Source organism: Leuciscus leuciscus, assembly GCF_965113295.1.
Source record: "Leuciscus leuciscus genome assembly, chromosome: 18".
NCBI lineage: Eukaryota > Metazoa > Chordata > Actinopteri > Cypriniformes > Leuciscidae > Leuciscus > Leuciscus leuciscus.
This window is the reverse complement of record NC_138742.1, coordinates 24,606,191-24,631,728: the sequence shown is the minus strand read 5'-3', so window position 1 is coordinate 24,631,728 and position 25,538 is coordinate 24,606,191. Positions and strand designations below refer to the sequence as shown.

General features: G+C 40.4%; 1 protein-coding gene across 3 annotated transcripts in view; it reads right to left on the bottom strand.

Annotated features, from left to right (window-relative positions):
• arhgap46b (Rho GTPase activating protein 46b) overlaps nucleotides 1-25,538 on the bottom strand; it is a 71,216-nt gene that overhangs the window by 4,423 nt on the left and 41,255 nt on the right. For 2 of the 3 annotated variants that reach the window (XM_082145032.1, XM_082145033.1), the window contains 4 exons: nucleotides 11,146-12,460; nucleotides 7,387-8,017; nucleotides 6,819-6,917; nucleotides 597-670 (listed from right to left, as the gene is read on the bottom strand). In XM_082145032.1, coding sequence (XP_082001158.1) covers nucleotides 597-670; nucleotides 6,819-6,917; nucleotides 7,387-8,017; nucleotides 11,146-12,460 — 2,119 coding nt within the window. Of the gene's footprint in view, nucleotides 1-596; nucleotides 671-6,818; nucleotides 6,918-7,386; nucleotides 8,018-11,145; nucleotides 12,461-14,384; nucleotides 14,756-25,538 lie in introns of those variants that run through there. The other variant, XM_082145034.1, reaches the window with a different exon arrangement.

Below are 25,538 nucleotides of genomic sequence, written 5' to 3'. Positions count from 1 at the left end.
AAATAAACAAAACTCCCAGGAAAAACTGTTTTCAATTATCATTCGACATCACATGATGGAATCATCCAACTTCTCTGTGTCTGGTGTAACCATATTAGAAGTCAGTGAGTCAAAGCTGCAATCAAGAACTGATTAAGAACCATTGCCTGCCAATTGAAATTATGTTTGATGTTGGATGCAGATCAGGGCTGATGGGAAATGTGTTAGTTAGAATTCAAATTTTGGCCATTATGTTAAACTGATCATTATTTTCACGTTATGGCTGATAAGCGATACATGGCCAATATTAAAATTCAATTGAAACAAAACACTAAAAACTAAAATCAATCATTTTAAAAGCTACAAGTGAATGTAAGCATCACAACATTATAATGTATTGTATGAAAAATTTAGATTTGGAGATTTGCTAAAGATTATTATTACGGTCTTTAAAAGATTTACTTTAAGTGAGTGTTAGATGATGGTAAAGGTTATTTAAATCTAAAAATAGGGAAATAAGCAATACAGTTAAATAAATCCAACATCTATTGATATCAATAAAATAATAATTAATTAATTAAAAAACTAACTAATACAAAATAAAAAAAACCTCTTACCTTCTTGCCCCCAGTAATGGCCACTTTTTGCAGCTTACGGTAGCAGTACTTGGCGTAAATGCTGATAGGAAGACCTGTCAAAGAAAATTAATATGCAATATTACTGACCAATGACCAAATGCAAGTTGTTGTTTTTGTGCAGTTTGGCTTGTGAATGAATCCTCTTGTAAGACTTGTATCAAAGTCCTGAGCATAAAATTCTTTACTAAAGGATTTAAAAACGAAGTCTTTAGAAACAATGCCAATCCTCTAATTTTCTACAGGTTTGGAGTTCATGGCAGAGAAAGGCTCTCATATGGCTTACCAGGCATTTCAATAGTTTTCAGTTTTACAATTGAGACATTTTCTTAAATATGATTTTAATGTTCCATTCAAAAAACTTAAATAACACGAACATCATTTTGACAGCACGGTCAGAACCCCCCCTCCCCAATACATTGGAGATACTCGACCAGTCCAGTTAAACACAAGATCAAACAAACAAGGTCACACAGATATGATATTGATACTATCGACCCCAACATTCTTTTAAATAGACTCGAAAATGATGTTGGCATTGGTGGAAATGCATTGGTATGGTTAAAATCATACATATCTGACCTTTATACATGTTTGTAGCAGTAAATGAAGAGGTATCATATCAATCACAAGTTCAATATGGAGTACCGCAAGGCTCGGTAATAGGACCGTTGCTTTTCACTCTGTACATGCTTCCCTTGAGAGATATCATTAGAAAACATGGTGTTTTCACTGTCACACTGATGGCACTCAGAGAGCTGTATTTCAACATAATTTAACTGTTTGCATCATTCAACCATTTTACAGTTTAACCCTGTAATGCTGCTTTGAAACAATCTGTATTGTATAAAGCGCTATATAGATAAACGTGACTTGACAAAGACAGATAGAGAAAACTGATGAGGCATAAGTGCTGTGCAAGTAGCTGCTAGTCGATCCAGATCCCGGCAGAGCCTCTTCTCTAACACTGAAGATCAGCTTCAGTGACTCATATGTGGATAAGTGTTTTCCAGCAGCTAAAAACTGAAACCCTCATTGTTGCTAAGCATGACTGCTCAGCGAATGCTGGATGTGAACGTCTCGAGTGAGATGTGAACGTTTCCTCACATCTACAAGGTACATGAGCCGTGAAGTTGAACTGTTACAGGAAACCAGCGTTTAATGTACTAATGGAATCTGCCATCCAGGCCACGGCAGATGAAATATCGCTCACACTTATATTAAAGTGAAACCGATACAACTACTAGTGATGCTGGCTAATATGTACTGATCTTTATGATTTACACAACAGAGTGAGGTGCTATCGGTTTCATTAAACAGAAGAACTCTCTCACAGCGGTTCCCTCCCTTGTTTCTCCTTGGAACGTGACTCAATCTTTGGCTGAACAACCTTACGTGGTTTTGTGGGTCTGAAACAGATTTACAGCGAGCAGGTGACTGAGGTTTGACTGGGCTGAACTGAAGCCTGAGAGACGGTAGACACAGAGAGGCTTCAGGGCTCTTCACAGCCATTACTCACAGAAACACACAGAGGGGACAAGGGAGAAACAGTTTTATATGGGAAAAAGACAATACTCAGTCAAACAAGCTCATCATGTGAAAACAAAACTAGCATCTACTGAACTCTATGCAAAGTTTAAAACCTCACACATCTGACATGCCCTGATAGGACAGTTGAAGCGTTAGATTATGCTGTCAAATGAAACAAGGAAAGATATAATATTTGCATGTTTAAGTGCGGGAGAAACGGTCTGTACGTGTCTTGTACTAACTCATCATCAAACATGGAGAAAATAAGGATTTTTTACTTTTAACTAAAATCTTGAGGCTTGAGGCAAATGAGGCTTCTTTCTGTTAAACGTCTGAAGAACACCCTCACAAAACAGATAAACGCACAATGACTGTGAGAATGTTGTAAAAGTCAAGGTTTCCCGATATCAGACTTGACAGGAACAGGTGGGTCTGGATGAGTCTGTCTACTACTGCCATCAGCCACAATCTGTGAATCACAAAGTCGGTGAGATTTACGGCTCTTGTTCTGATGACTCTTGTGTGTATGAAGCTGTAAACTCATGTTGAACAAGCAGGTCAGGTATTTCACAAGAATCTGTCTCACCTCTCTGTGACACAGCCTCTGTTTTCCCGCTCTTCCCTTCTCCCCCTTCAACAATTTGTATGTTTTCATATATACACTACCGTTTGGGGGTCAGTAAGATTTTTTTATGTTTTTAAAAGGAGTATCTTCTGCTCACCAAGGCTGCATTTATTTGATAAAAAAACAGTAATATTGTGAAATATTATGACAATTTAAAATGACTGTTTTCTATTTTAATATATTTTAAACTAATTTATTCCTGTGATCAAAGCTGAATTTTCAGCATCATTACTCCAGTCTTCAGTGTCACATGATCCTTCAGAAATCATTCTAATATGATGATTTGATGCAAGAAACATTCATTATTATTATCAATGTTGAAAACAGTTGTATACACATTTTTTTCAAAATTCTTTGATGAATAGAAAGTTCAAAAGAACAGCATTTATTTAAAATAGAATATTTTCTAACATTTTACTGTAACTTTTGATCAGTTTAACTCATCCTTGATGAATAAAAGTATTGATGTATTTTATGTCTTTCCCCCAAAAATAAAATTTTAATTCTTACTGACCCCAAACTTTTGAACGGTAGTGTTTAATGTTACAAAAGCTTTTAGATTTCAGATAAATGCTGTTCTTTTGAACTTTCTATTCATCAGCCTCTTGTAGATAAAGAATGACAGTTCGGACACTACAGCAAAACCCATGAGAAAGGAAATGTGCTGATATGAGGGCCGTTTTGCATACAAACAGTGCCAATGTTGTAACGGCGCTTCTTTGAGCCCACAAAGGGCGTTTTTTTCCCCCGTCCCACAAGAGGCAGGAGGAGGCCACACCCCACATCCTGAAACAACAGTTAGGGAGTAAAAGGGTATTACTAAAATAGAAAAACAGTGCCACATCATATAATAAAGTCCTCTGAGAGTGTCTATTCTCTTTCAAAAGGGCCCCTGAACTGCAGCCCTTCCCACAATGCCATCTCCTGGGGCACATGGTGCTACACAGCTGGTGAGGCCCTGCAAACACTCTCAAAAATAAAGGGGTTTTTCGCAGCCATGCCACAGAAGAACCATTCAGTGAACAGATCTTAAAATAATAATAAAAAAAATTCAATATAAATAACCTTTTGAGCAATGAAAAGGTTCAATGAATGTTATAGGTTCTTCATGGAACCATAAATGCAAATCAAACGATAAATGCAAATAGTGAATGATAAAGCCATATTCTTTCTGCCATACTAAATAATTCCCAGCATCCATCTGAGCGAGCCACGGTCAGACAGCAGGAAGGTGCAAAGGTGTCACTTGGAATGTTCCAGTCCAGCCAAAACAATGCTTCGGATGACTAAAGTAAACCGGCAACACATTAGTCAGTTCATGAGTGTTATGTTGTTTCCTTTGTACTTTCCATAGTTGTTTCCCATGTTCTTTCCATACACTAGAACAGGGGCATCCAAAGTCGGCCCTGGAAGGGCTACTGTCCTGTAGAGTTTAGCTCCAACTTGACTCGACACACTTGCCTGGAAGTTTCTAGAAATTGGGGTTGCAGCTAAACTCTGCAGGACAGTGGCTCTACATGAGCAGGATTGGACACCCCTGATCTAGAACCACAATGACATTCCTGATGTTTGGCTTCCACATACACATGATGCTGGAATTAGAAAATCCATTGTTTTTCTGGCTTAATCGTAGCTTATCACTCTTATAATCACTGATGCCACCATAAGTCCTCCCACAAATCCTATATCCTTGACCTTAAAGGTCAAAGATTGTGATCTTGTTGATTGTAGGCCAGTGACACATGAAACCAAGACTGTCGCAATCCAACAGAAAACAAACATTGAAACTAAAGGAGCAAATCTGTGATGTAGAGGTACCGGTACATAAAACACGCAAAGAACAGGAATGCTAATGCTTGCTAAAGAGCAACCGAATACACCTTTAACATTTAAGATAAGATTATGAGCACTGGGAGAATAAAAGCATTTTATTAATTTTTTCATGTGCAATAAAATATTCTAGCATATCTGAACTACAGTAAAGCTTCATCAGTCATGTTAAATTTATGATGTTATAAATAGCACAATGACATAAACAGAGGAAAGTCATACAATTATGAGTAAGGTCAACGATTATCAACCATGGTGGTTTGGATATATAACATACCCTGCTTTTTAAAATCACTTAAGTGGACACCAGAACCAGATATAAAATGCAATCTGCTAACTATCGACCGCTGAGTGTTTCTGAACTCCCCGCTGAGTTTCACACTGTGATGTACCAGGCAGTGCAACGATTTCATCAAAATCAATTTTAGAGTATCAATAAAATGATGAAATGGACTGGATTCAGCCAGCGAGCTGCTGAGAGAAAAGTCCTGCGCTAAAGAATCACATGTAAAACAAAAGTTAAAGAACTAAAAGATCTGAATACAGAGCTGTTCTGGTGGCAAAGTTTGTTCAAACCCACCAAAGGTTGATCCATGAACTCATCACCATCACAATCTCATGAAGGCTCCTGATGGATTGTCCCTAGGTGTACAGTACTAAATAATATCTTGGTAATGAGAGTATATTTTAGCCTTGCACTTCCACCTCAAACAATGACAGTGGCCATTACTTGCAATGAGCACATGTCTGGTGTAGCACTGCCCCTGTGAAGACAACACACAGTGTAATTAACCAAGGCCGAGCTGGATCTGCACCATTAAAAGCCCACGCAGAGCTGTCTCGTCAAACTCTTTGTTTTGGAGTGTGTGTGCGAAGAGGTATAAAAGAACAAACAGAGTTAAGTTGGATGCCAGCCACTGAGGGTGTAACCTGATAAAAATGTCCCACTCTCCGTTTTTTGTCTAGATCTGCCTGTTCCTCTTTCTCTTTCCATCTCCTATCACTCGCGCTTCAAGACTGAAAGACGTTCTCAGGATCTTTGTTGCCTCTCAACCATTAAACTCTCTCTCTCTCTGCCTGAGCAGTCTGGAAGCGGGCCAGGGAAGCGTGGGAGTTGTAGTATGTCTTGTTGCTCAAAGCTTTAATCTTGCCTCTATAAGAGAGAGTGAGAAAGGGAGAGAGGAGGGGGATACTCCTCTTCTGTGCTGGGCCAGCTGCTCTTTCTTTGAGTGGTCCTCCTCCACTAGCGGACCCAAAGCATCATTAATACTCTCCCTCAGCCAAATGTGTTACCGGGAAGATTCCCTTATTGTACACCAAACCCCCTTGACACTGTATGTGAGTGGGTGTGTTTGGGAGCCTGTCTTTCAATTAAAGATAAAAGATGCCTTGGCTTACTTTACAGCACATGAAAAACAACATGAAACGTCATTCACAACATCACTTCTGTAATGTAATGTATTGTAACTCATCCATCAGGATTTGACTGGACCATTAAAGATGCTATTACATTACTAAAATCATATTTAAGCAGCTACAGTAGATATATGTGGCTATGCTTTGTTTTAAATATATAGTCTTGAAGGTATGTTACCTATGTTTGAAGGTATATGGGTCGGCTACAAAATTTTTAAGTTACCAGCCATTCAGAACTTCTACTTGCGTTGTATTTTAATGTAAAACTATGTGAGTGAGGTTGTGGTGCGGCATGATTTTGAACAGTCTGAGTCATGGAAAACAATGTGTTTGAATTTTAAAGATGTGGCATTTCTCTCAGACTGTGTGACCCTCTTTACATGTTGTTTTGCTTATGTTTGAGGCTCCTTTTAGAGGAAGAGCTCTGATAACGATGCCATGCAAAGTGATAGAACATAATTTATTAATTATAACCCGGCAAATTGGCTACTAGTGTGTTGATATGCGTTACCCGCCACAGTGGATTTTCACCAGCATTTGGCGAGTTGACAGGAGCTAATTTCAAACCCTAGAAATAGATATAGATAGAACGATGGATGGATGGATGGATGGATGGAAGGATGGTCAAGTTCCTGTTTGGTATTGCCCATTCAGCTTAAATAAAAAATCCAAATTATGAAAAAGGTTCTAAATTTAAAAATTGTCCAATCCGTCCAAAATATCATCTCATGATTTCTTAAGTGTGTATGCATGTTTCCCTGAGTGTGTGTGTGCAAAATTAAAAAATTTCACCATAAACTCACCTTCATCCTCTTCTTCCTCATTGTTCTGTCTCCTCTTTTTTCTGGACTTGGAATTCTTCTTGTTTTTTATGTCCTGCTGATCCATGATGTGCTGAAGTACTGTCAGATACAACAAACTGTTAATTTTGAACACTCATACGCTCCAACAGTCCGTCTGAACAATACCCGACTTTATTGTTCCATGACCTGTGTGATGTTTAACCTGCTGCAACCCCTGCGTTTTATTTTTCCCTCCTCCACAGCGTTATATCCTGTTTGGGTAGGCACAATGCCATAATAATTTTAGCAGTGTAACCAATATTGGCCTGCTCTGTTTGTATGTATATGAGTGTTTCAGGTTTGAATCCATATGGGACGGCCTAAAACATAAACACTCCCCTGTGTGTGTCCTCTCCCTGTCCTACAAACAAAAACACTGGACTATCCAAGACATACACTGGCCCCAAAAAGAATGTCCAAATAAGTATTTGGACACTTAAGCCACACTTACAAATGTATGAATTGCATTACATTAGATACAAAATATCAAAAGTGGCATTTATCTAAAAACTAAATATTTGAAACTTACTCTTCTTGTCGTTACTGGGCTCAAGGTGTCGTTGGATGTACCCTTCCAAATAGCGTCTAAATTTGGGCGAAGGCGAGAAGAACGCTAAGCTGATGGCCATCAACTCCCAGCCTGCCTCCAAGCTCCTCAAACTCAAGTTATCGGTGGTCTGTCGCACCAGCTGCACGTACAGCTCGTCCCTCAACCCTTGCATCCCCCAGCACTTCGTGACCACCTGAAGAGCCACGTGGCGTTTGTCCAATCTGGCCGGCCTGTCGCCCATGTAGGCCTGGACCAGCTTGAACATCTCACAGGCTTCCTTCTTGACAGTGCGGTCGCTGGTGATCAGCATGGGTTTCTTAATGGAGCCTCGGTTCCACGACAGCATATTAGCGATGGAGACGCGCCGGCGAAACAGGCCTTGCGTGTGCTGGTTCAGGTTCTTGCTGGCCCAGTCCTCCATGTTGGCGTCGGCTGTAGGTTTGCAGAGGGTGGTGTACGGGTACTGGTAACCCGAACCCGTGCTGGCATGAGGAGGAGGGGGATTGTTGTTGTTGTTTTTATAGGTGAGGTGGGCAGTTCCACGACCCTCTCTGTCATGGTCATCCTGGGGCGAGACGTCCTGCTGAGTTTTGGATTCCAGTGTTCCTGTCTGGAGACAAAAATAAGAGATTGAGAAACAAAAAGATATCAGCACGGATGCAGCTGTTCTGGCACTTATTTGCATCATCACGACTGCCGCAGGAACTTGAATCTGAGTGCATGTGTTGCGTAGGCTGCAGCCAATTGGCTTACTCACTCTCCCTGCAGAAACCTGGAAACGCTTTTTGTCATGGATTACGCTCGCTCCCTAAATAGGTGACCCAATATGGAAATCACATCCCAACATCAAACATTACTGCCTCCCCTCTTCTCTCTCTTCATTTCTCCCTCTCTCCTAACTCATTAATGCTCCAAAAACCCCTGTCCAACATAACGACTAAGTATTTTTGCTGCATTTATCTAAATTTATCTATATGTTTGTGCATATATAAATGAAACACTTTTGAAAATATCTTTAAAGGCATGATGAAATGGAAGTAGCGACATATCTTTTCTTTCATATTGAGTACATCCAAATGTAAAGGATTAAAAAAAAAAGAAAAAAAAGTGTGGACTCAAAGGAAGACCGCAAGTGTGCAGGGTGCCATTTGGGACGGAGCTCAATAAATCGTGATAACTGATATTCGACCGATAATGGGATACTAAATAAATTGATCATGGCTGACTTGCGAAAGCTTGTGAATGTGATCGTATCACATTGCGCTGCAGTTTTACGGCACTTGTTCTGTTGTGACTGGTTAGGACACAGTATAAGTCCAGGATGACTGCCAACGGCAGTAAAAAATCGATAAAAACATCAACATTTTATTTGAGATATTTGTTTCTTTAGTATTTCAACAGTGGCAGCCAAAACATGCGATACAACTGGACACAATCATGCTGACATTATTATGGTTACAAAAAGAGTCAATGAGAGATGACAGGTTATGAGCATGATGTCATCTGTATGCAGTGGCATGCATATCCAGCACGTTACATTTGCGATATACTCCCGTAACATAAGGGTTTCCTTTCCAGCCTTGGCGCCCCCTGGCATTACGTCAATGTGACACTGTGCCCTAAGTGATACAGATTTAACAATGTGGTCATATTAAATTGTAAGAATGAAGTGTTTCTCCGTGCATGTGGACATTAGTGCGGTTCTACCTCCATTAAGATGTAATAAGCTTGCTTTGAACCAAATCACTGAGTCAATGTTTCCAACCTCACAACTCTGCCTTTACATTTATTTTTGTATTTTAATCAGATGTGAGAGTATGAGAGAGAGACAAAGAGATTGATGAAGTTAATGAGGCACGTTAAGGCAAGAAAATAGATGAAGTGCCAGCAGACATAAAGAGGAGGCTGAATACTGTAGGGATGAAATTATCATTATCCATTCACAAAGACTAACATAGGCATACCTGCATAATGTTTAAGAAAACTGTAATTTTGATTAAGTTGCACTGGTGTGATTATTTTAATCGTTTATGATCATTTGATTGATGACAGACCTCTCTTAGTGTATTAAGATCCATAATATTAACTCCACCAACTCATGCTCCCCAGGAGAAGCCAAACCACATGTGGAGCACTACACTAATGACAAATGGAACTGTCAGCACACACATCGAAACACATTACCTAAATGTGCCAAATCACAATGAGCTGTAAGAGCCGACTGTCTTGTACGACCACAACACCTGGCTAATTGAATGAGGGGACTAGCCTGGTCTCTGTTTTCCTTTCTCAATTATTCTGCAAATAGCACCAGCGCTTGCATTTCTGTTATGTTTTAAAACAGACAGGTTGTTTCTGGTGGAGAAACACAGACTAAAGGGTCATTTACGTTCCAGTATTTCCAGCACTTCTGTGGGAATGACTTCATGAACAGCATTAACACACACACTAATGCTACCGAATCCAGAGCCTGGATCCAAAACACTTGATCTTTATTTCAAACCCTGCTGAGATGCACCGCAGTCCAATCCATACATAGACGGCTGCCTTCTTAAAGTTACCATTAAATCAAAATGGACAATTCTTATTCTTATGGAATATTGCAGTGTTTATCATAAATGATTTAGCCATGCACATTAAAAAATAAATAAATACCCTTGCAAGCTTTAATCAAAATAACTTCCCCTCCCTCTTGCAATGACATCTCTTCTGTTCTTTGATGACACGTTTACTGACATGAGGGTGGGACAACCTGTCAATCACATGAGTTCACAGCAATAGCAACAACAATCCAACGATCCAATTAGTTCCCCATGGAGAAAATTAGGTCCTGCCCCAAAAAAAATTCTTCGAGAAGCCGTTTCACTCGGATATATGTTACAATAGGTAAGAAAAGACTATTGCAACTTCTGTTTCATACTTGCCTGTTCATAATGACAGCAATACAATTGCTGAAGTCCCTGGACTGTTGCTTGCTAGTAAGAGTTCTTGCTTGACTTTAACTGTATTCTTCATGAAACAGATTACATGAGTTCCACTGTCTGCAGTGTCAGTAGTTGCAGTATTGTTTCACTGTGTATTTACTCTGCAGAAGTAAGTTATCTGCCTTTATTATAACCAATATCCGCTATCCACAAAAAACACACTCTTCATACAGTCAATGCTTGAACACGGCCTGAAAAAGTAATTTGGTTCTCAAGCTCTGCACTGACCTACTTGCTACCAAATTCCCATATGTACATACCCCACAAAACACACACACACACTTAAATTCTTTTACTTTTGCCACTCTTGCATCTCTCCGTCATCAATCCTTTGCATGCTAAACTCACCTGTCTCATAATCTCACATTTTCCCCTTAATCTGTTTCTTGAGAAAAACAACCATTGGCCTTTGTACAGTCCTCTTAATCTAAGCACAACACACGCACGCACGCACACACGCACAAAGTAAATCTCCTTAGAATGTAACATTCACACCCTCTCCGGCTCCGGAAACCCTCGCCATCTCCTGCATAGTATCTACAGCAACCGGATAGGAAGTGTTTGTTTGCTTTTCCACTCCATAAGACACAGTCGGACCCTCAAATGTGAGGAGTAATGAAAGAGAGAAGGGTAAATAAAAGAAAAAGAAATACAGGAAAAGGGAATCAGCCAGATTACCTCACTGGACCAACCATAACAACATTTCCAGACTTAGACACTCAAGCAAGTGGACAGCTGCAAAAAGTGTTTATACCTGTGAGGGAGACCTAGGCGGTTCTGGAGAGGACAAGCTGGTCTGTGATGTTACGCTCTTCTCCAGCGAATCCACTTTCTCGTACGTCCTCTTTTGCCGGCTTCCGAGCCCATCTGTCACCAGTGGCGACAGCAGCACGTCACCATGGTTGTTGCCCCCGCTCTTGTACAGTGATCGGTTACTTGATGTCACATCCTCCCTTGATCCACACCCTCTTGCACCCATCTTCAATGAACTGACTGGTGAGCGGGCGGTACTCCCAGAAGCCTCCGATCCAATCTCAGTGTCCAGACTGGCCTTGCTGCCATGAAGTGCATTAGAACGGTTCACCACCGCCCTCATTTCTGCCATCAGCTTATCATTCAATGCGTTTAACTCACTACTGCTGCCCACCGACCCGGGCCGACCAGACCCAGCACCCAGAGCTGCACGCCGACGGTTTTTCCTTCGCAGACTTGGGGATGGTCCAGTGGAGTAGCCAGAATCCTGGTACGTGACGGCAACAGGGCCTGGGTACTCCTGAGAGGCCAGGCTGCTTTGACGACTATGGCGAGGCTCCAACAGCCTCCATGATTGCTTCTTCTCTAGAGAGATTTCTTTCTTAATCTGTGCAGAGACTGGAGACTGGGGCTGGATTTGAGGGCTGACTGGATTTGAAGGACCCTCAATGGGATTAGACATCTGGGGCTGGTGCTTGGATACAGCTGCATCCACATTTACCATGTGTTTGATGCACTCCCGGCCGGCCGGACTGTACTCACTAGCTGAGGAGCTGCAGACTTGTTTGGAATGGGGGAACTGGAGGAGTTTAGGAGGCTGAGTTCCTCTCGACAGGCTGTGACTGGTGGAGTAGGGACCTCTGCGTAAGTGGTGCGCACCTTCTACTTCCATTTCTACTGGGGGTTCATCGTAAATGGGGGGATCCATGGGTGGAGGTTCATCATAGATGGGTGCTGAGGGTAAAGCTCCATATTGAGGGGAAGAGGGGCGGGGTGTACCTGCACCAGAGCGCTGGTGCGCCGAGCAAGAGGAAGAGCTAGAAGTGGGCAAAACCAGACAGAAGTTGGCATCCCCCTTTTTGAGGTGGTAACCCTGCTTGGAGTCTCCAGGCACGGCCATTTTGTTGAACAAACCAGTTATGTCAAGTTGCGCTGTGTAACCTGGTCTGGGTGAAGTGCTAGTGTTGGTGGGGTTATGATGAAGAAGGTGGTGGGCAGTAGCTGGTCCCAGAGACTGGTTTCTTCCAATGCTGTTAACTTTCACCAACATGGCAGCCTTGGATCCAGGAGCGGGCTGCCATCTTTGAGCGAAGTCCCTGAAACACATAAAAAGAGGTTACAGTCAACACACATTCTCTACTTCCTAGAGCTGCCTTTAAATGCAGCATTCTAACTGAAATGGAACCTTGTTAGTGACTGATTTGGAATGGTCTACATCAATGTTGTAGTCAAGACCAGCTCATTCGAGTCTTGAGTCAAGACCAAGACCAGAAGAGGGTCGAGTTTGAGTCAAAACTTGATCTCGGTCCAAGTTCTCAATTACAAAACTGCTCTACATAGGTAGCAACTCCATGCCACAAAATAGTTCTCTTCAAATGAAATACAAGAGAGACTCAACTTACAATTGATTCCAATAGAGTTTGACGTTAAGATACTGCTAACAACTCTATGAATAACATATATGGCACAAACAGATATTTGGAAAAGTTGTGCAAATACAATTGAAACATACTTATCAAAACATTTTTTAAAACATTTGAATGTGAATAAACCAAATAAATCCAATTTTACAATTCAATTCATTTGTAATATGTTGAAGTTATAAACATTTATGATGCTTGCTATGGAGCATAATATCTGGCAATATCCTGTGGGTATTTGAGAGCTAAACATGAAACTCTCTGTAAATCTATCCATATCTAATAGAGAAGAATATGTGGTTGCGATGCCAAGGCTGGCATAGTACTATTTCCTCATTTTCTTTTAAAGAATATCTCATACATGCAAACACAAAACAAAGCCAATTAAGCTATGCGTTTAGCCTTCAATAAAGAAATGTTAAGCAATAACAATATTAATATTTATTTTGTAATATGGATTTTGCTTCAGTATCAGAGAGCTGCTTACAACGATTTCAATCAAAGCACAAACAATGTGCAGGCAGACACACACACACACACACACACACACACTATTCAGGCCACCGCAGTGGAGTGTGTAAGAGAAACACAACAGGAAAGGTTGAACAGACAGTGTGTTCCAGCAGAGCTGAAAAACAGGAATCCACTATGGACTTATATAGTGACGCTATCAAAGTGTTACAACAATATTACCAGAGCGTTGTTACCTAATCATGTAACACAATTACATTCCCTTATCTCTTACCATGCTGAACCTCACACACACAAACACACACTTTGAAGTTTACATTTGGTGTATACTTGCATAGAAGTACATGTGTACGCAAATTAGTTGTACGTATACAGTTTGTGTTTGTGAGTGATAGATGTTTTAAACACACAAACTGCTCATGTTTCTTTGCACAAGCAAAAACGGATGTCAAACGCACATGTTCCTGCAAATGCAGACAAACCCTTGGAATTCCAAAGCCGCCTGTAGAACGCCACTGTGAACTCCTGCAACCAATGTGTGATTGCTTGACACACACACACACACACACACACACCACAATACGCAACTATTAACATACTGCACGCAAACACAAAAGAATGTAAAAATCAACATTAGCTGATCTTTGTCTGCGCTGATTAATGGTGTAAACCACCTTCAGACCACTAATCCAGATTATAGTGTTACTCTGTGTGTACATGCTAATCTGAACTCTGCCAGACTTGCAGTTTCCTTCCCACCACAAGTCCATCAAAACAAAACGGAATCTACGCACAAGTACATTTCACTCAGACCTCGGTGACCAATCACACACACCACAACTGAAACAATAAACAACTCAATCGGATCAGTTTAAGAACTTCTAACCACTTTATATAACGTGCAGTAACACGCAGCCTCTTGTACCTTGTTCACACTAAGGCGGAAACTTTTCGCATTACAACATTACAAGAAACAAATCAGCCATTTATATCCAAATATGAGCAAAAATATATTCTCAACACAATTGGCTCCATCATTCAAGATACACCTGTTGCACGACTATCTAAACTCACCTGAGACAGAGATGCATAGCGTATGTTTGAGCATGCAGTCAGCAAACAAACTTACCCCTGGCATACCGAAAGGTGGCACGGCAATCTGTAAGGGTGCTTGGGGTGACTGAGAATTGTAGAGGACACCTCCCTCAGCTGGAAACGCAGGGGAAAAAACAGCCAAATCGAGGAGAAGAAGCAAGTGCCCGCTGCTCTAAACGTCTATTCTTAGCTAATCAAGCTCTTTCCGCAGTCCTGCAGGTTATCAACTTCGGCTCAAATTCTTACCATCATCCTGTGATCGTTTAATTATGGAGTGGTACGGAGAGGGACAGCAAGAGAGAGCGAGGGAGGAAAGGAGGAAGGGAGGGTGAGAAGGACAAGGAGAGAGGGAGGGAGGGAGGAGGAAGGCGGCCCTCCTCTGGGTTACAGTAGCAGTAATGCGAGTCTTGCCATAGTAACACACACACTTACACACATAAACTTGGATCGCCACTCCCCTGGACCATTCTCAACTCGCCTGACTCGATCAGATCAGACTCCCGGTGTGTGTAACAATACATCTTCAGCTCCCCGAGAGGCCTGTATTAACTAAAGAAACACTTCAATACACTCCATTCCTCAAGTTCTTGTCTACTCTGAGCTCATTTATAAAAACACACTCTTTGTTTTCTTCAAGTGGCTGTCTACCTCTTGATCGGAATCTTTCTACGCTGTTCACAGCCCAAACTTCTCTCTGTTTCTCTGTCCGCTGTGGTCTTTCCCACTCATTGTGTCTAGTCTCATGGCCAAATGTCAACAATCTATTCACGGTGTCGAGTAAATACAATGTCGCAGGCTTGTAAATAATCTCAACACAAATCATTCTGTTCAGTCTCAGTTAATTTCTTGGTATAAATATTAGGATAAAGTTATGTTACAGTGGGATTGTATGCCCTGACAATTTTTTAACAGTAATATTGTAAAATATTATAACAATTTAAAATTGATGTTTTCTATTTGAATATATTTTAAATGCAATTTATTCTGTTGTCAGCTGAATTTTCAGCATCATTACTCCAGTCTTTAGAGTCACGTGAACATGCCGATTTGATTAAACATTTCTTATTATTATCAATGTTGAAAACAGTTGTGCTGCTTCATATTTTTGTGGAAACCGTGATACATTTATTTCACAGGATTCCAAGATATTTCAGGATTCTTTGATGAATAGAAAGTAGAAATCTTTTGAATCAATTTAAAAATCTTTACCGTAACTTTTGATCAATTAAAGGTATTAATTTCCATCAAATAAAAACATCTCTTATTGACATCCATATCTGGAAACTTAAATGTTACACTAAAAATGTGATCAGGAAATCAAAAATCGAAAAATATAAGACATTTTTGAAAAACGAAATGGAAAATAGTGAAAACATTATTTTTAAATGCTGGCAGCCATTTAATAATGCAATTATTTCCCTCTGATAACTGTTTTAATTAAACCAAAAACAAATAATTTTTCACAAGGAATACCTCAGTTCCTTGCATTTCCCCCATGCTCTTTTAAGGTGTTCTTATCAGGTGTAAAAAGGGAATCTAATATGTTCTCAGCACTCTCGGATAGTTTCTGCTTATTTAAATAAGCTGAGAGGCATCGTTTTCAGCATGTATTCGTGACATAATCTGTGATTACTGCATCAGCTCATTTATCTTCAGACGGGTGAATGCGTCTGTGATGGCCAGGTGTTGAGGTTCTCACACACACACACACACACACTCTCATTCACAAACCCAACCACAAAAGACTCCCAACATCTTGGCGAGTGCAGACCATGCGGATTGTGTTATTCGCAGTGAACACAAAGGGATGCTGAGAGAGGCTGGACAGGGGGCCGGAGTGCAGAACGGGGGTGTCCTGAGGGAGTGCATGTTGGAGAAGTTCAAAGGGCGTTTCTCCAACAGCATAAACAGGAAATACCAGCGCAGCGTTCACACTGAGCGGAACCGAGAGAGTAATGTGTGTGCTGTGTTACAGTGATGGAGGAAACTCAAACCAAAGCACGCGCTGCTCTTTCCCTCTTGAATACTAATAAGGTCTAATATACCTGAAGATCTATAGCATTCCTATTCATCTCAATGGTACTTGTTCAGCTGGTGCAGGACCCCTGGGAGTATATGAACCGATTAATTTTTTCAGCCAATCATCTGAGATGTAAATGTCATGTGACCGATCACTATATTAAAACTCAATGCAGGATACAGGAACAAAAAAAGCAAAATAAATAAATACACAAATAAATATTGCTTGCAAAAATGGCATTTAGTTAGAATACATGGCTACTTTTAAATTGCAGTTAAAGCAGGATGCTTTTTGTTCCATCCATCCATCTACCCATCCACCTATCTACCCATCCATCCATCCATCCATCCATCCATCCATCCATCAATCCACATATCTACCTACTCATCCACCTATCCGACCATCCATCGATCCATCCATCCATCTACCTATCCATCCACATATCTATCCATTCATATATCTAACTATCCATCCATCCATCCATCCATCCATCCATCCATCCATCCATCCATCCATCCATCCACCCACCTACCCATCCATCCAACCATCCACCTACCTTTCTACCTATCCATCAATCCATTCACATATCTACCTATCCATCCACCTATCTACCTGTACCTATCCATCCACCTATCAATCCATCCACCCATCCATCCACCCATCCATCCATCCATCCATCCACATATCTACCTATTCATTCACCTATCCATCCATCCATCCATCTACCTACCCATCCATCCACCCATCTATCTACCCATCTACCATCCATCCATCCAACCATCCACCTACCTTTCTACCTATCCATCAATCCATTCACATATCTACCTATCCATCCACCTATCTACCTGTACCTATCCATCCACCTATCAATCCATCCACCTATCAATCCATCCACCTATCAATCCATCCATCCATCCATCCATCCACATATCTACCTATTCATTCATTCATCCATCCATCCATCCATCCATCCATCCATCCATCCATCCATCCACCTATCTATCCATTCACATATCTAACTATCCATCCATCCATTCACCCATCTATCTACCCATCCATCCATCCATCCATCCATCCATCCATCCATCCATCCATCCATCCATCCACCTACCTACCCATCCACCCATCTATCTACCCATCCATCAATTCACATATCTACCTATCCATCCATCCACCAATCCATCCATCCACCTATCTATCCACCTATCCATCCATCCATCCACCAATCCACCCATCCATCCATCCATCCATCCACCTATCTACCTATCCATCCACATATCAATCCATCCATCCATTCATCCATCCATCCATCCATCCATCCATCCATCCATCCATCCATCCATCCATCCATCCATCCATCCATCCATCCATCCATCCATCCATCCATCCATCCATCCATCCATCCATCCATCCATCCATCCATCCATCCATCCATCCATCCATCCACCTACCTATCTATCCATCCACCTATCTACATATTCATCCATCATTTTTTTTTAGTGAAGAGAAGTAATGGCAACTTTGTATAGATAGCATTGCTTTTGATTATGAGATAAATGTCTTTTCTGAGAATATGAATACAGCCAACATGGAGTCAGATAAATGTGAGTTTAACCTCTCAGTGGAGCTCAGAGGCTAATGAACAAACACACAGAGATACTCAGTGGGCGGATGCGAGGGGGCAAGACAGTCATATGTGCCTTTGTTCTTCAAACTACATCTCTCCCTCTCACGACAATCCTGTTTTGCTCTTATTGATAAACAACATGCAGTGTGTTTCATAGGGTTCCAACATCTCCTCTTCCTACCTCCTTAAAAAAATATCACATCTGCATTAAAACCACCGGCCCACGTATATAGTTCTTTCTTTCATACTTCATGTTCATGCATACAACAACTGAAGCCATCTTAAATCCAGCACAGTATCTTAAACACAGTATCTCTGTGTGTCATTGACTGTAAGTAAATGTTTACATATTCGGATGGTAAATATGTTAGTGTTATGACAGATAATTAAACAATATCACAATTTATGTGTTTTTTATTAGAATGCTGTAAAAAATACTACATGACTAAATAGCAGTTTTACTGCCGACATCTGAGGTGCAAATTACAATTCATTCCAGTAAATTTCTTACAAATCGGTTCTTTTTCTCACGTGACATTAGAACCGGTTTCTACTGAATCGCTTCATTCATATGGCTCATGTAAATGAAGATAAATAAAAAATGACACATTGATCTAAGTCCCTGTGTCGAATATTAGATTGCATCTTTGCATTTTTTATTATACTTTTTAAATTATTTATTCGTTTTTTAGGTAGCACTTTATTTTACAGTCCTGTTCCTCTGTACTTATTACAGTAATTACAGTAACTGGGTAATAACTGGGTACTAACCCTGAATCTACCCCTAAACCTAACCCATGTAGTTACCTTATATTACCCAGTACTTTCTTAGGTAAGTACACTGTATGTACATGTACTGTAAAATAAAGTTAAGTTGATTTTTTTTTAAATAGTGGAATATGTATTTTAAAAGTAGCTAATTGAACACATTCAAGGTTTTAGTTGCATTAACTAAACAAGTTCACTCTTTCGAAAACCCTCATTGTCTTTGTGCAAGAAAACACAATATATCATCAGATAGTTATATATTAAAAACTATACTGCCAATTTAAAGGGATAGTTCACCCCAACATTTAAATTCTGTCATAATTTACTTACCATTACGTAAGTGCAAACATTCATTCTTCTATGGAACATAAGATATTTTGAAGACTAGCTTGCCCAATATTGACTGGAACTAACTGTTATATGAATATATATATTAAGTGGTTAAGATACAGATGTGTTGTGGTGAAATCTGTGTAGGTGTCATTGTGTAACTGGACGTCCGACTGTGAGCATGACACACACAGAACCACAGAAACAAACAATTCCCAAACAAACAAACTGCACACAAACACTTAATTTACCACAGAAAAAAATAGATCCATTGGGAAGGAGAATGAGAAAGAGCCAGACACACAGAGAGAGACAGAGAGAGAGAGAGAGCGAGATATATATATATAGAGAGAGAGAGAGACGGGGTGGGTTGTCCTAAAGGGATTTGTCATGGGAAAGTCAAGCATGGAATCCGAAGAGACTTCGGCATTCACTGGTTTTGGAATGCTGTGAACATAAAGTATATAAAATTATGCATGCGCTTGTTTGTGAAAGTGTGTGCACGTTTGCAAAGACTTTGCAAACAACTAAAATACTGAATTACTGCTATAAACATGAGAATGATAGAGTGTGTGTGTGTGTGTGTGGCCGAACACGAAGGGCATATCACTATCCTTTCTTCATCTCACTTCACAAGGTCAAAGCTTTTGACCGCTGACCTCCAGGCCGACCTTATTGACCTGATGTGGGGAACACGAGCTCAAAATACCCCACATTCCATATGGCAGCACTCACACACCCTTATCCATCCCAGGCCGCTCACTACATTTGACAAACACACTCCATAACACTCGCTCGGCTCACGGATCAACGCGTGTCTGCGGGAGAATCGATTTGGCAGTCGCAGTGTTTAGTTTCATATACTGAGCTCTCTGTCATCTCCGTCGCTGCGTCAACAACTTCTGAGAGGAAAAATATGTTTGAAGCCGCTGAATTTGCAGGAAGAGAAAAACAGAGTTAAGATCCGTTTGAAATGTGAGCTAACTCAATTTGGTCATGGAGAGTCAAATTGGGTTAGCAGTCAGGGCGTTTTAATTAGCGTGGCAGAAACGGTGACAGGGCGAGATGAGGAGAAGAGTTTCTCTGAACCGTGAGATGGAGGAAATAGTTGAGGAACAAAAACAAGCGTGTTATCGTAAGGCTTTCGGTTCTTAGCTTACGGAAAAACAGCAAGCTAATAGCTGCGATTTTAAGTGTGAACTAGCATGAGCTGCCACAAAAACTTTTGTGACAGAGCAAAATGGCTGTCAAAAAGTGCTTAAAACATATTAAAAGTATATTCTTTCCATAACAGTACAGTATATTTCTTTTGTAAACAAAATATCGATTTCTATACTCCCGACAGAACATGAGTCATCATAGTTTTGGTCCATTTTCAATAAAGAGAAAGACTAATGTTACAAGCATAGATCTGCTAAAAGGGAATTGTCAACTTTTAAGAGCACATTAGCATACAGAAGACCTCACAGCTAAAAGCTAATATTTTCATTTTAATTTCATGGGATGAAATGAAAGCTTAAATTACACTCATTCAGCTAGTTTACTCAATGTATCAACTCAATCGTGTTCATGTTTACTTAGTGAGGAGGAGCCAAATTCATCAAATGTTCCTAGGTGAAGTGTATAGTCTGTTAAAATGTTAAATTATTTGTTAAATGTTAAAATGTTTTCACATATACCATCTTAACATGCAGAGACAACTACAAGTAAACCATTCATATGTTGATTAGTAGCTTTATTTCTCCAAAAGGTCACTGCCACTATCAAAACATTGCTCTGTCTGTTTAAGCATCCCGGCCAGCATCTATTTGATTTATCGAAATAATAATAACAATATAACTACTTGATGACCTCCAGAAGTAAAGTTGTTGTCTGTGTAAACTAGGCATTTTTTGCACATGCAGTAATACTAATGTAAATTCAGGATCAGCAAATTCCTGACAGGAAATGAGTCATTGTGCCTGTGTGACAGTGATACAGCAGAGCTCTCCTGATAATGCCCTACTTTCTCTGTATGAGGCCAGGAGTGAAGTGACAGGACAAACAGATTAGAGTGTAAATGTGACCAAAGTCTGGCGCAGCCCTTTGTGAATGTGAGAGCTACGTGCGGGAGCGACCCCATCATACAATAAATACCACTCAAAAAACAAAACCTCACACACATGATCAACTAATGAAATGGGGTAGTGTAATGTCTCCCTTCATTTCTATCTCTCAGGGAAGAGGTACCATAGTGAAGACGTGTATTTCTCATGGCTACGTGCCACTGAAGAGGAAAATATGGCAAGTATTTAGACGGGCATAAACACAGACCGCTAAAACACGTGGGTCCTGAGTGAGAGGGCTTCTATGAACTCAATGACCCATCTAATGTTCCTCAAGACCAACAAACATGTGGAAACACAATGACTATTTATGATAAATTCGATCATTTGGTTGCTAATATAAAATGTACAAACGCCATGAACATCACAGGGATTTTAATGTTTTCTTAGTAGGCCATTAAGTTTCAAGTTTCATAGCTACTTATGTACTCAGGAAATTAGTAATATTTGACTAGGGACTTAATTTACAATGATACTGTGAAGCGTGTAATTTGCTGCTCTTCTACAGTCACAAAAAATAAATGTAATAAATGATGTGTGTTTAAAAGCAGGAATGCAGAACACCACTGAAGGATCATGTGACACTGAAGACTGGAGTAATGAAGCCGAAAATTCAGCTTTACAGTGACAAGAGTAAATTATAGAAAATTGTAGATAATGGTTATTTAAAACTGTAATAATATTTCACAATATTACGTTTTTTTTTAAATAAATGCATGCCTTGACGAGTATAAGATACTTTTCAAGGGAAAAAAGCATGTCCCCTTGGGTGGCCCTTGAGTTGAGCACTCGCCCTCGCCCTCTGTCTCTGATTCTTCCTTTATCTCTTGCAGCCCTATAATCACACACTCACACACACACCCCTGAGTAAATAGTACTAGTGTCTACTTGATGTTAACTTCATTTTAGTAGAAGCAGAAGATATTGTACTCCGTTGTTTATTCCATCCCTCCCTTCATTTCTTAACCTGTATTCCTGTAATTACCAGTCATCCCACCTAAAAGCCTGCTATGCATTTGGTGAAGCTGGTTTTGAACCTGAACAGAGCGTTTCTGTGTTCACGGGGACGGGGTGGAAGTCTCCTCCTCTGGGTCAGGAAGCATATGAATACCTCTGAGTACTGCGTGTCTGCGTGTGTGTGTGTGTGTGTGTGTGTGTGTGTGTGTGTGTGTGTGTGTGAGAGAGAGTGTGTGTAAGTAGCACAATGCCAGTCTACTTCGCTCTGCTGTTTCTAGTATGGTGCTGCTCTATGTAAGCTTGTTTCTGTCAGCGAATGAAAAATAAAAAGGAAATTGCAAGTTAATATCTCTTTATGATAATTGGTATCTATATACACGTCTCTATGGCCGCATTAACATTACTTGGTTCAAGTGACCCAATTCCGATTTTTTTTTCCTCTCATGTGGCACAGACCAGATATGACCCACTAATGTATATGCAGGAAAAAAAGAGATCGGTTTTAGGCCTCATTCATATGTGGAAATAAGTCTGATATGAATCAGATAAGTGCATTTTATTCCCCTGGCAACGAGAGTCATACATAATTGAAAAAGCGACGGTGGCGAATGACGTCAACTCAGGTGGACACCAACCGCGATCACACGACTCTTTTCTCAGGTGAGGACGAAGGGTCAACCAGATGTTTTGCTGACCTTTAAAGATTGTGGGGAAAGCAAAAGCTTGTATTATCATTCTTCTGCGTACATTGAAAATCGCGCCGTTTTTACTTCCTTTTCGGCCTAAGCTATTCCGGGTCAGTACATCTACCTTTGATTGGCTCTCCAAGTGTATAGTGTAAATGCAGATATCAGATATGGGTCGCTTTTAAAAGATGATGTAAGCTGGTCATCAAAATAATTGGATATAGTCAACAAGTTAGAATTGGACATCAAGACCTGCAGTGTAAATACAGCCTAATTTGTTCAAACCCCAACCTGTGAACATGAGCACCAGTGAAAGTTACGCTGTCTTGGCGAACGACACTCATGAAAAGTTTCAGGCACGTGAAGGCACATGTGAAAGTACACAATTTACCAGATCCTTTTCTCTAAAGACCATGTGCCACTGAAATATCTGCATGTCAGATATAACGTCGCCCCCACAGAGGAAAAGATAATGCGTGAGATCTGAAAGGGACACGTCCAATTAAAGCATCCGCACGCAGGATGATGGATCCAGGGATGGAAATAAAAACAATAACAAAAACAACATGAGGTGGTCTGTCATGAGATGATCTCCACAGATTAAACCAGATGTCATGCTGTTCTTCAAACACATTCAATGAAAACAGACACACATAGACCCCCCTTGCAACTCATGAAAACTTTTCATTATCACGCCGTTCCAAACCAATATGCTGTTATTTTCCTGTTGAGTAGAAAATTGTGAAGAACCATTGATGCAACTAGTAAAAGTGCTATACAAGTGGCCCATTTAACTTGTGTACTACATTATTCTGAAGTAGGGCTGGGCAATTTGGTAATATTATCACTAGAGTCCTGTATAATGACGGCGGACCTTTCTCAGCCACTCCAGCGACGGACGCAACCCGAAAAACTGTCGATATGGATTTTTGCCGATAACTGATTGTTTCAGAAAATCGGTTATCGGTGCCGAAATGCAGATTAATCTTTGCTTTGCTTACGGTATAAAATCGAAAATGCTTATAAGACAGTTTGCCAATTTCACTCACTAGTATGCCTTATTTCAACTGACAACAATGATCTATTAATAGTTAAATCAAACTATTAACTTTTAATAGCCTTTTAAATTAACTGATATTTAGAGAAATCAGCCGAATGGCTCAGTGCAGGCGCTAATGGATCCAAGGATGTATCTCGTAAATTACCCCACTAATAATGCCCAGAATGGTACCAAACTTATACAGTAGTACAAATAGGTTCTGTACTCATAAAACGAGAAGTTTGTAAGTACATCAGGAGTTTATTTAAATAACACTTGCCTGATGGCTAATGCTACCGCTAACCCGGACGTTGACGTCACTTCCGTTATTTGGGAAAAGCCCATAAAAGTCCTGGCAGAAAGCGATGCATAAGGAAGTAGTGTTACGATGCCCAGTTCCAGGAATGCACTAATATTTTGTTGGTAGTACCAGTTTGCATCAATTATTTGTTAACACCAAGTTGTCAACACTTTTCAACCTTGGATCCATTAGCGCCTTCACTAAGCCATTCGGCTGATATCTCTAAATAAGCTCCAACTTTAATAATGTTCGACCAAGGGGAAAAAAAACTTCTGGGGGGGTGTTTGGCTCGAGGTCATGGTGCAAAGGACCCTACGTTGAAATTATTTCGAACCATCCCTTTAACTGAGATCCTCGGGTGCATGTCTTTCTCTGCTGGGATGAGGCTGGTAAAGGGGGATGAGGGGTTAAACCCACCCTTTGTTCTCAGCTCTAATCTGAAGGGATTTCTGCCTTCTACAGGAGGACATGATGCAAGAATGTATGAGACAGATTACTGCTGCCCACCTCAATCCTCTTTACCAGAGAAACCTCACAGCAAGAACAGAAAAACGAGCGAGAGGGAAGGAAGGAACAAAAGAGGGAGTGAAAGAGACCGTTGAGTCACAGGACCCCATCCCAAGACTAATCTCTAACACTCAATACATTACACACAAATTTCAAGAATAAAGGCAAAACTGTCACATTATTGGCGGCACTTTGCGTTTTTGTCTTATTTCCACAAAAAAGGAAAGCAATATTAGCCAATCAAAATCCATAATTCTCAGCCCAAACAACTTGATCACTCATTGCAGTGTATTCCATCGTGAAACGAGCAGGGATTGAACGGCCATGTGGAGAATTTGGGCATCAGGACTCCACCATTTATAGGGGTGGGAGTTTTTTGGTACCTCACGATTCGATTAAAAATGCATTCTCGAATCCGATTTTGAATCAAATTTCGATTCCATATTATAGATTTGATTCTAGTTTACGGTTTTGTGTTACTTTTTTTATTTGACTGTGGTAGACCGTTTAATAAATCTTGAAGAAAAAAAAATCCCACTGAATTAAATGTGAATCTTTTAGTCAACCTAATTTTATAAAACAAATGCCATTAAGCAGACTACAGTTATTACACACACGACTGGCAGTCTTCTGTAATGAAGCAAGGCAGGCGATTTTATTTTATTTTTGATATAAAAAATTAGCCTGGATGCCAGCCGAACTTAGCCCCGCCCACAACATTTGAGGTCGGGAAGTTCGGTCTGGACTAGATCCGTTGTGGAGCAACTATGCTCGAACCAATCAAATTGTCAGGGCGGGCTTTATACGATGATGGACAGATGTTCAACAGTAACGTAATCATCCACGTC